The sequence below is a fragment of the Bombyx mandarina genome, chromosome 21 (genome assembly GCF_030267445.1).
Source record: "Bombyx mandarina strain Sakado chromosome 21, ASM3026744v2".
In the NCBI taxonomy this organism is placed as follows: domain Eukaryota; kingdom Metazoa; phylum Arthropoda; class Insecta; order Lepidoptera; family Bombycidae; genus Bombyx; species Bombyx mandarina.
Genome location: NC_143227.1, coordinates 9,919,521 through 9,932,276, shown reverse-complemented (window position 1 = coordinate 9,932,276; position 12,756 = coordinate 9,919,521). Strand labels below are relative to the sequence as shown.

The following is a 12,756-nucleotide window of genomic DNA, read 5'->3' as shown; positions in this document are numbered from 1 at the left end:
TGCATCGTTAGCCCATCTGCGTTTGATATTACAATACGTACGTCATTGCTTGGTATATAGCCTCGATGCCGTATCTCATAGCGAATTCGTCTACAATCTCCTCGGGATTCTCATTGAAGTAAACCTTCCAAGCGTCGTCACCTCTTGCAGCTGGTAATGTCACTGCGCCTCCATTTTCTTCGCACAGATAGTGAAATAGGTTTTCATGGAGGCAGGTATACTAAAAATAAACAGAGAAGCTTTTGTTAATTATACCTTGACAAACAAAAAGACAGTCGTATATTAACATAATATATTCACATATCAAATTGAATTTATATTTAGATAACGTTGTGTGCATTTACTTAAATTAGACTGGAAAGTAATTGATAAAAAACGCGTACCTGATATGACAATACCAAAAAAGTCGCGAACATTAATCACGTGATAATAACGAATAAAATTAATTACTAAGTGCAATTTTATTTAAATGAATTTGCTGATATTTTATTAGGCGAAGAAATAAACGTACAGCCGTCAATATTTCTTATACCGGTTTAGAACTTTCCTTATATTGTAGTTTGGTATATCACAAGAGTAAATAATTCAATTGAATGAAGTTCGGAGATTGTACGAAATCAGCTATTCAATCAAGATGAAATACGGAAACATCCCTAGGCGTACCTCGAGCGAAGCGAAACAAAAACACATCGATTCAAAAACTTCCCAAAATGAAATATACCAATGTTTATTTTCAATTTCGAGTTTCTAACACGGTACCGAATTCACACGGGAAATCGCGAGGCAGACCGAAAATAAATTGAATTCCACTTGCGTCTGACCCGAACTGACAGTGATAAATATATGACAGAATATTGTGCAGGTCCCCCCGATACAACGAATACTCCGTTAGGGTCCGGAAACTTTGCCTCGGCCCAATGTTAAGTATTGAAATTCGGGCGAAAACGGAACTTGATTTCGGTGATATCTTATTTTGGGACATCGGTCAGCCCTAATCACAAAGCTTTTCTGTTGCAAAAGCGAAAGGGTGAGCCAATGAAATTTTGGATCTTCGAATTTAATCTTTTTTATAAGTGTAATTATTACCAAAAGTTTTCGACTATTTTTATTTTTTAGTAACAAAACATAAGCCCCAGTAATTGTTACTGAAGTAGACGTTATTTTCATTTAAATCCATACAAAAATTATCGCAATGTATCAACCAAAACATATTCAAAATTCTCAATTAACCCATAACTTTTGTTATAGTCCTTCATCATATTTAGGTACGAGTTTACACCTTCCTTAATACTCTGTAGTAACTGGAGGCTACATTACAAAACAAGTTGCGTAACTTCGACACATGAGGCCCATTTCTCAGTTGTAAAGGCTACTTTACTTTTCAAACCGCGAAAAATAACAGCTTTGCGTCACAAAAGAGCATGACAGGTTTGATTACATTTCAAAAGCCACAACACTCTCCAATTGTGTTTTTCAGATGTCGTATTTTGCAAATATCATTAAATTATCTGTATGCGTTACGATTCTTTGTAATTCTATCTAACGGTATGTAGAAGCTCTAAACAACAATTGAATATGCAATTTCGGAAAGGGCACATCTCTGAAAATGTAAAATGTTCAGGAAATGAAAAAAAAAAAACTGATTATTTTCTAAAGCAGTGTAAAATTTAAAATATTAACTTTTTAGATATATTTTAGTATTAATTAGCAATTGAAAATTACTGGAATTATTATAAAATGGGTGTAGGTACGCCTCGAAACTACATGTATATGAAAAAACGTATTTAACAAGATATGCGACATGTGCCCTCTTCGAAATTGCACATTCAGGTTGGCGCATTCATTTTCGAGGTGGGTGGCGCATTTACGTTGTAGATGCCTATGGGCTCCAGTAACCACTTAACATCAGGTGGGCTGTGAGCTCGTCCATCCATCTAAGCAATAAAAATAAATAAAAAATTCAATTATAATTACGTGTGAAATGATCATTAAATTGTCAAATTAACGGCAAACCTAAGCTCCTAACTCATAGCGTTCGTGTACCATAATTCCGAATTTCGCCGAAACACCGAAAAGGCATAAGCGAGATAGGAATTATAAACAAATACGAACTTCGAAGTAAACAAAACACTCAAGTCACTTAAGCTTCGACAGTTAGCAGCTTCGAATTTATTACAATCATTTTCGCTAAGCACCGCCGGTATTTCGAGAGAGTACGCTTTCAACTTTTTTTTATGAAATATTATTTATTTTTCTTTGAGTCAGTGCTCGTTCTTCATTTTTGAAAAACACGAATTCATCCTTCATATTACGTATTTCAAGTATTACCGGATTATATATTTACATGAAAAAAAGTGGTGTTACGTTATTTGTAAGATCCCTTTGGTAGTTTCTTTGAAATAAATACGATGACTTTGAACTGAATTGAGTAACAACAAGTCGTCGCGTCCTGAAGGATATGATTTTTCTTATTGCATAGATGGATTGACGAGCTCATAGCCCACCCGGTGTTAAGTGGTTACTGGATCCCATAGAAATCTACAACGTAAATGCCGCCACCCACCTTAAGATATGAGTTCTAAGGTATCAGTATAGTTACAACACCTGCCCCACCTTTTAAACCGAAACGCATTACTGCTTCACGGCAGAAAATGGCGGGGTGGTGGTGCCTACCCGTGTGGGCTCACAAGAGGTCCTACCACCGGTAAAACTATAACCAGTCTACCTCTTCCCTGGGGACCTAATGGGCTATTCTAGATGCGCCCTGATGGTTAGGCGAGCTCACGGGCTCAATCTGAGAAAATTTGCTAACACTAGCAAGAGCGGTGCTTCTCAGAATCGACCGATGTATCGAAATCGCAAACCACTGAGAAGATCTAGCAAGAAACTCAGTAACCTGTGTCTGTGAGTTAAAATTTCTACAGTAAAAGTTACTAATAAAATGTATAGCAATTAAATTTATTAAACATCCCTCAATCCAACTTATATTCTGAAATAAATAATACAACTCATTTGATTAAACAAACTGAAATAATTCGTTCAGAACGGTCCCACCAATATTTCGGAGTTCATTTAATTAAAGGGACCCTTAATAAATCAAGTAAAGATAAATTGGTTTAAACGGAACCCGTCCTACCTTACAAGAGGTACCAAGTAATTTATAGGTACGTAGCCCTCCACTTGTACCTACAAATCCTTTAGAAATGTAGCTCTAACGAGGTTAAATGTTCAACATTGATTCAGGTAAATAAAATTGAACGGTGGAATATATTTGATTATATAACTGAAGTGTACATGTATTTTGAAGTATATAAACTATGTAAATCAATTTATAAATAGGCAAAGACAAAATAATTCAGTACTCTGTTCGACAATTCATTACTATATTTAGTTAGTTTAGTAGTTACTGAAAAGTTTTGGTTTGGAACAATTAAAAAAATAAAAACACCCTTTTTCCCATTTCTAGTATAGATATTAGATAAAATTTATCTAAACCTCTGACATCTGAACATCCGAAACTACATTTTATTTTGTTGACACTATTTGTTGGTTTTTTTAAGCATCTATCCTAAAGTACAGAGCAATTTCGTTTAAAACTTATCTATTTAAAAGCTTGTGATTAGACCTAAATACTGTTTATGTTTTTATTATATCTTAATGTAAAGAATAATACACCAATATAACTTGAACTCAAATTTTGGCTTACGCAAATACGTTCATACAATTTTTTTTTACAAATATTTGCCTATGACTTCATTTTCGTCAATTGTTTTAATAGCTGCCCTCTAATCGCTATGTTTTGTAGCTAAAATCTTTAGAAGCTTTATGTTTATAAGAGTAAAGGATATTATTAATCAAACATGATTCCACTGTTGAGAGACGTCTTAAAATAGAATCGAGAGCAAAAGAACAATACAAAAAACAAACAAACTTTAACTCCGCTTTACATAAATGTGGGCGTCGACTTCGAGCTTTCCATCTACAAAATTGAATTCCATTCGATTGACCTTTCAACTACTAATCTAAAAGCGATGAACTGCACGAAGGATAGCCCATAACATTAGCATACACACAGCTCAATTTGTCTCCGCAAAAGGTAGCCGGGGGCAAGTTCACGCATCGTTAATTTGCAATACCCCGTCAATATATTCCGAGCAACCTTTACAAACCATTTCAATATAAATTAAAATTCTTTTATACCCCTTTTTATTTTGGAACGAAGCTCCTTATAGGACGATGCGGAGGGGTACCCTAACCGGGAAAAATGTCCGTAACGTAAGATTTTTATTAGTAATGCACAAAGTGTACGACTTAACTTTGTAATAACGTACAAAAAATAACATATTTTTTATAAATCATTGTGAATAAAATGAAGTTGATAACTTTGTAAGGTGGTTTTTATTTTATTTTTATCAATAAAAGAATCATAATAAAAAATGTATACCAGAATAATTATTTTCTTTATACCTCGTATAGAACTTAGAATGAATATTTTTATAACAAGGAACTTCGTTCCTATCCGGTGTCCCACGACACCACATATATTTTTTTTATACCTACACTGTTTCATTTTTTTCGTTTCTAAAAAAACTTATTCACAATTTTTAACTTCAGGAATAGCAATTACATATGTTATACCAATTGTGAACTTTGGCTGACGCCGAAAACAGACGTTCTTATGAGCCACTGTATCGTAAATGCTTCCACGCTGATGTGTGTATATTAAACAAAACCATTGCCTACTGTTTCCTGTATAATCTAATTTAGCATTAAAATCGATTAAAAACTAACAGCTCTATCTATACCTTTGTAGATTAATATCAAGAATAAACATTAGACGGAAACTGTTAGATTAATTAATTTAGTATTCATAGAGAAATGTTGAAATGGTTGTTGTCGGTTTAAATTTAATACGATTAAATAGCTTCGATTTCATTGTCCGTTCAACAGAATCAAAATTGATTTGAGGTACCCGCTATGCATAATGTAATCGTGTATTTTCTTTATTGGAAACTAAAGGAGCTAATAGTTATGGACTGCGTATCTCTATATATAAAAATGAATTGCTGTTCGTTAGTCTCGCTAAAACTCGAGAACGGCTGACCCGATTTGGCTAATTTTGGTCTTGAATTATTTTTGGAAGTCCAGAGAAGGTTTAAAAGGTAGATAAATTAATGAAAATTCTCGGAATTAAATAATAATAACAATTTTGTTTTCCCTTTGATGTCCCCCCGTCGGACACATTCCTTTTGTTTGTGTCTTTTATTTATCGATTGAGGCACTACGAAGTCTGCCGGGTCAGCTAGTTTATTTATAATATTATTTTAGTTGCATTTAATATTTGTGTTATTTTTGCAGCGAATGTTTTAATCTTGTATTCTTAATCTATACAAATATATATATCTACGTTTTTAGGGATGTTTCGTTATAACTACTGAACCGTGCATCCGATTGACTTGAAACTTTGTATCCATGTAGAAAATACATGTACTTAATGAATAGGCTAATATTTATACGAGTGTTGGACTCCCTACATCAGCTGCGGGGGCGTTCATGATGAGAATCTTTGTAGGGGTGAGAAATAATAATGTTAGTTTTAAATGCCCAGCGAAGCGGACGGGTACAGATTGTGTTTTGTAAAACTGTCTTCCAAAATCAAAGATTACACCAAAGTTTTTTTTCTGTGAATCTCTACAGAAGCAGTCCGTACTATTTTATAGGCTATCACGTCCCTAGCGCGTTGTAGTAATGAAATATGTAATATAATGATTTAATTTTCTCAGGTAAAATATAAAGTACCATGCGTTGAACGTACAAACATTATATTTTGTGTACGAGCCATCAAAGAACGTGGCTGGGGCGCACACAGCTGTAATTGCCGACTCAATCGCCCCACTGAAAACGGATGGAAACGAGCCAAAGGGTTTCCAACACTGAAATTATTCCCTTTGCCTGCCCGCTTTTACAGTTAAAAAGAAAATTACAAGGCAATTTTGGTGACGCAAAAGTATACACTCTATTTATGATTTGATTCGAGTTGAAGTTGTTAAGAGAATGGTGTTTTATTTTGGATTCGTGTTTATGTTCGTTATTTGAGTTCTATTTGATTTTGATACGTTTGCAATGAGCCGGCAATAAGATGTGTTATGGCCTCGGACTGGTAGCACCAGCCGACCTGTTAGCGCCGCGAAATAATATTGCGTTCCGATTTAAATAGGACACACAGAACACCAAGGGAATTAGGACCTCAATCAGATTTTGTCATGGCAGTGGCTTTTTTGCGTAGATTGCCTGAATGATGACTCATGGCTCACCGATAGTCAAAATCCAGACTGTATTGTGTAATCGCTGCGATCATTGTATAGTAGTGGTCACTACTGATGTATAATAAACTCCACCACAAGTTTATACCGGATGGTGATTGCAATACGCTTTTGTTATACTCAAAGAACTTTTTTTTTTCGTTTTTTGTTCCTACCTAATCCGGTAACCTTGAGAGGCTATGCCAACGAGTGGGTGAGCTCGCGGGGCTAAAACCTGACGACGTTGCTAACACTCACCCTAGCAAGAGCAGTGCTTCCCAGAATCTACCACCTGATCGGAAACGCGACCCACTGAGTAGATCAGGCGAGAAACTCAGTGGTCTGTGTCTGTGGGTTAATTTACTCGCCGAGCCTACCTACTACTTTCTTACCGATTATCGAGTATGGTTCTTAAGTATCATTCGGGACCTCTGGGCCTAAGGAGTTAATTCGGTTCTTTTTGTGTTTTGTATCCTGTATGCCACGGGTAGTTCTTTATTCTAAACGATTGTCTGAGAAAATCCCTATTTACCGTTGTCTCGTATTACCATCACAACCGATTGTTAGTGATAACTAGAATTTTGAGTTTTATCTGATGCTCTAGCTGTATAATGTATCACAGACGCCTGTCCCTAATTGGAAAACTATGAAACAGTAAATAAATTTTGGTAGATATTTGATGAAATTCCCATTCGGATTTTATTTAGTTAGTCTTTTACTTATTTATTTATTTATTTAATGGATCACCAACAAATGAAACACTGGCTTAAACATAGGGTACAAAAATATCAAAACATGACATGTGCTCACTTAATTATAGGTAATCACATCATTTAAACAAAAACAATATCTTTTATATAACTCTAACAATCGACCATAAAAACATAATAAATAAATGGAAATAAAAGACCACGTTTTTGCGTGCGATTTATTAGTATTTATCACGCATTTAACATAAATTTCATTTCATTCCCTTTGAACTTCCATCGTTATACTAAACCACAAGATATTCTCATTCAAAATCATGTCTTAACCCTTGCTGTTTAAGTTGAATTTTGACTGGAACTTCAAAGACGTCGGACAATGATTACATTGATTTAGTTTTCGCTCAAACACAAAAGCTTCTGTAGATGACATAACAAAAACTTTATGTTAACTCCTTGGTTAGTTCAGAGTTTTGACTGTAAACTAATTTAAATAGACAATTTCAGAAGGAATTGAATTTGTAACTTCGGAGATTCCGAAATACTATATTCATTTAATTATTTTCAAGTCATCAAACCGACGGGAAATTGTGAAAATGTTTGTGATAGCGTCAATAAGAATTGCATGACATAATAAGTGTAAGATCGCAAGCTGTTACCAATTTCCTCTCTGCGCACACAAATGTACTTATGATTTTCTTTTACAAAATATTACAAGACAGAATATTAAAGATGAAAACATTCTTATAGTCACCTAATTTTAACTATGTTAATGTTGTTTGTATTATTGTACTGTTTGTTACACAATCACATATTATATTTTTTTTATTGCTTAGTTGGGTGGACGAACTCACAGCCCACCTGGTTTTAAGTGGTTACTGGAGCTCATAGACATTTACAAAGTAAATGCGCCACCTACCTTGAGTTCTAAGGTCTCAGTATAGTTACAACGGCTGCCCCACCCTTCAAACCGAAGCGCATTACTGCTTCACGGCAGAAATAGGTGGTGGTACCTACCCGTGCAGACTCACAAGACGTCCTACCATCATGGTACACTTGCACATCTTAATTTAAGCGTGAAACTCTAATTCAAATACTACGTACAATTTATGAAAATACGATAAATCAAATAATTTAAGATAGTGTGAATTCAAACGGCCCTAGAAGATCAACAGAGCAATACAATATGCAAATGATTTAAATGATTGTTTTACGAGTGTACACAGAATACAGAATGAAGTTACTGTTGGTCTAAGTTTCTAGTAAAATTTTAAAATTAGTTCTGTATTATTCAAAGATAGTTATCCCAATCTTCATCGTTTTTCGTTAATTATTAACTATCGAAAACATTTCGGGAATTTATAAAACACTAGCTTTTGCCCGCAACTTCGTCCTCGTGGAATAGTTCACAAATAATGCTTTATTTTAGAACAAATTTGGTTAGCATAAAAAACGTTATAGTGAACCAACCTTATCATATAAACATATGCTGTCGCGGACTTTTTTTTAGATCTTTGAAAGGGGAACAATTCTCTCATACATTATTTTAGCGAAACTTTAACCGTTTTTGCAACGCACGAAGCAGAAGCTCCAAAAAGGGAAGAAACCCCTATTTTAAAACATTCTTTATTGGTGCTCCGCTTGTATTGGTTTCAGCGTGATGTTATAGCCTTATAGCCTTCCTCAATAAACGGGCTATCTAATACTGAAATAGAATTTTTCAAATGAGACTAATAGTTCCTGAGATTAGCGCGTTCAAACAAACAAACTCTTCAGTTTTATAATATTAGTATAGATAATCTAAAAATATATATAATTCCCGCATTACTTTCGTTCTGAACAACGCGTTATGCTTTCACTGTTCCAATTTTAACATAGTAAGTAAAGGAACTCGTTAAGCGGCCCAGTGCTCACGCAATATGTGCAGATGTGTGAGATAATTGGATTATGTGCTTAGCACAAACGCTCGCTTCAGTTTCGTTTGTCGGTGGAAAATAGCTCTTTGTACATTCGGTTTGTAACATTACTTTAAATGCTATGTTAGGCTTTAGGAATTAGTCGTTGTAAAACGCTTCCCGTTTCCGCGCTGAACTTGGGTTCTATTTTTGAAATTTATTACTTGAAATCGTGGTTATATTAGCCGAAAAAGTCCTATTTAAAAACTCCTGTTTAAAAACCTTTTTAATACGCTTTTATTAGCTTCAGACGTATGTATGTTAGTTAGTATGTAACGGAATCTTTGAATATGATTTTGATCCCGTTCAAAACGTCGGATTAACTCGAAATTTGGTATACTTATTAAGGACTGATGACAATTCAATATTAAAAAAAAATTGAAAAGAAAAAGTTTGCAAAAATTTAAATTCAACTAAAAAATAAAAATAAATAATTGCTTAAAAAAACTAACAATATACGCTTTTATAGAAAATCCAACTATAAAATTGAAAATAAATTTTAATAAATTTGAATTAAGAATGGTATAAGAAAAAATGATTTTATTGTAAAAAAAAAACTAAAAAATAGAAAATAAATTTTAAAATTTAGTTAGATTTTCTATAAAAGCGTATTTTGTTAGTTTTTTTAAACTTATTTATTGTTAATTGCCTTTATAGGTAGACAATCATTCGGCCCGCCTTACACTGAGTGGTCGCCGTCACTTATGGACGTCGGTAATGTCAGGGGCATAGCTAAAATGCTGTATAACGCTAAGACCTCGTTTGAGGAGAATACCCCTTGAACCGTGTAAGAAAATTCATTGTAAAGCCTGATGTTACTGTGTACATAGTGGTTCGTGGTGGTAGGTAGTATGAATGCCACTATACCAGACCCGCCATATACCGTGGTGGCAATACTTGATTTGGGGGAAACGGACAGACCCAGCCTCCTCAAATTGATCACTTTAATTATCCATCTTTCTATCAAATATTTTTATAAATCGGATGACTATACAATTTATTTTCTATGACATAGCATTCACGAACCCGTAAAGCAGAACACAAAGATGGTTTATTTTTCTATCGTTTTATTTAATTAATAATTCACGGTTTATTATATGGTGTTACACCGTCGATGGTGTTGCAATTACCGCTTCAGGGCACGATGTGCGTGTTTGAAGTGGCCGCCTATCATAACTGCAGGCAACAAGTGTAATTTGCCTGTCAGGCAACGCCACGGCACGTCCGTTGCGATTAGCTAAAGATCACGTCATAGCGTAGGCTGTTGAATTTCGAACAAGCTCAATATAAGCTATTCTTTTTTGGTCACACCATTCGGTTTTTGGTTGTTTTTTTTTATTGCCCTTGTTGGCAGACGAGCATACGACCCACCTGACGGTGAGCGGTTACCGTCACCCATAGACTTCAGCAATGTCAGGGGCAGACCCAAGCCGCTGCCTACCGTTATTGGTTTGTTTATTTTCGGCTGATGATAAGTTATGTTTTTCAGCTTGTGGGATATCTGTTGAAGTAATACGTACAAAATTTGTATTTATTTACAAGGTAGTCATAGTAACGCAGAACATTAGGTGAGCTGAGAAATCAACTGTCCATCCTGATTTTAGTCTAAGCGTGTATGGATGCGGTAAATCACCCCAAAATCAAAGGTCAAAGTCTTAAAGTATTGCGTTAATTGTTACAGGTTGCTGCTTTTCTACAGATATAAGTAACACAATGCTGACGCACATTTTGAGTGCTGACGTATTTTTAATATCGAAGACGTTTGCTGTAAGCTGAAATACGTGCGTGAAAGATGGTAGTAAATAACAAAAGAACGAAAAGCCAATATAAAAGCCTTATCTTAACGCACGATCAAACAATACACATTTATTCCGCTTCATTACGTATTTTCATAATATCTCCTTGTAAATACGTTAAGGAGCATCCCATCAAAGATTCTATGCGAAGTTAATGAAGTGAATGAATTATGCAAAGTTCACAGGCTGACGTTCAGGTTGCGTAAGATTGATGACGTGACTCCAAAGTTTCAATGGTGTATGGAATTTGTTAAGAATACTTAACGACGTTTATTCAAAAATTTATTCGTGAACTTTTCTTCCGTTACTCGTAGAAAGAATCAAGAAGGCCATTTTTTATTTTTGAAAAAAAAAAAAAAGAGTCAGTAATACAAGCCGTATTGGGGCTGCTCGGCGAGTTTGGGAAACGTTGAACAAATTTATTTTTTAAGTTAACTTTTTCCAGTGATTTCTGTTTTGTTTTACGATATATGACAAAATTACTTTAAATTTACCATTAAATAATCGAAATTCGGACGTAATCTCTGACACCCCAAAGATTTAGATGAATTTTATATCTTACGTTTGCTGTACTTTTTTTTTTCATGCCTAAGCTGATAGATAGCCTTGAGAGGCTATTTCAGCGTAACCTTAACTAGTAGGTGAGCTCACGGGGCTCAAACCGGAGTGATGCTAACACTGGCCCTAGCAAGAGCAGTGCTTCGCAGAATCTACCACCGGATCGGAAACGCGACCCACTGAGAAGATCCGGCGAGAAACTCAGTGGGCTTTTGCTGTACTGCTATTGTTAAAATAACACTATTTCATAAAAATAAATTGTAAACATTAAAGCGGCATTCATGGCTATCAAATAAAAATCTATCCACAATCGAATAATAAATTTGAACAGGTCAGGATTCACTGTTCAAATAAAAAAACAACATACATCTTTTAATTTTAACTAGATGTCCCGCAGTAGTCGAAATTCGACTATAATTAATTGGAATTGTAAGTTTGTACACTATTATGATTGTATTTTATACTTCTATAATCACAAATTTCGTAAAGACTACATCTATTCTCAATTTGACAACAGACGTCAAGAACAAAAGTCTGACAATAAATAGTATGCATGCGTGTGTGCGTCAAATACATGGTATGTAGTGTGTATTTTCTTTATTGATTTAATGTATCTTTTATGCATTATTTTAAAAAAATATTAGCATTGTGCACTTCTTCTCTATATTCTCTATAAGTGTGCAAAATTTCATACTCCTCCGTCCGCGCAATTTTCGTAAAAAGGGATACAAAGTTTTTGCTTCACGTATTAATATATAGATAAACAATGTATTTTAGCCTCAACAAGCACGGTTACACATTCCATATTCAAGCAAGGATTTCTCTTGTGGGCCCGAAAAAACTAGCTATTCAAAAACATGTGTATATAATATTATATGTTCAGCGTATGTATTGACTCAGTTCAGAAACACTAAAACATCTTTGAATATAATACTGAATTGAGTTGAAGTTTGAATCCGAATCCCGTGATATAATATTCAAGGTCCATTACCTTTTAGTCTAACGAGGCAATGTAATAGCGTACATAGTAAATGATCACGATTGACTTCCACGGTGAAGAAATAGCATCGTGAATTAAAAATCAAACGCGCAAAATTATAATTTGCGTAATTACTGGTGTTAGGACCTCTTGTGAGTTCGCGCGGGTAGGTACCACCACCCTGCCTATTTCTGCCGTGAAACAGTAATGCGTTTCGATTTGAAGGGTTGCCCGTTGCCGTTGCACTATACTGAGACCTTAGAACTATATCTCAAGGTGTGTGGCGCATTTACGTTGTAGATGTGTATGGGCTCCAGTAACCACTTAACACCAGGTGGGCTGTGAGCTCGTCCACCTATGTAAGCAATAAAAAAAAGTCCACCTAGTATTGAGTGGTTACTAGACTACATAGGCATCACAATGTCAATGTCGCTACCCGCAGTGCATCGCGCCATAAATACG

General features: G+C 34.9%; 1 protein-coding gene across 6 annotated transcripts in view; it reads right to left on the bottom strand.

Annotated features, from left to right (window-relative positions):
* Positions 1-12,756, bottom strand: part of unc-13 (protein unc13 homolog) — a 79,118-nt gene that overhangs the window by 18,865 nt on the left and 47,497 nt on the right. For all 6 annotated transcript variants that reach the window (XM_028181462.2, XM_028181466.2, XM_028181465.2 and 3 more), the window contains one exon: positions 42-220. In XM_028181462.2, coding sequence (XP_028037263.2) covers positions 42-220 — 179 coding nt within the window. The remainder of the gene's footprint in view (positions 1-41; positions 221-12,756) is intronic.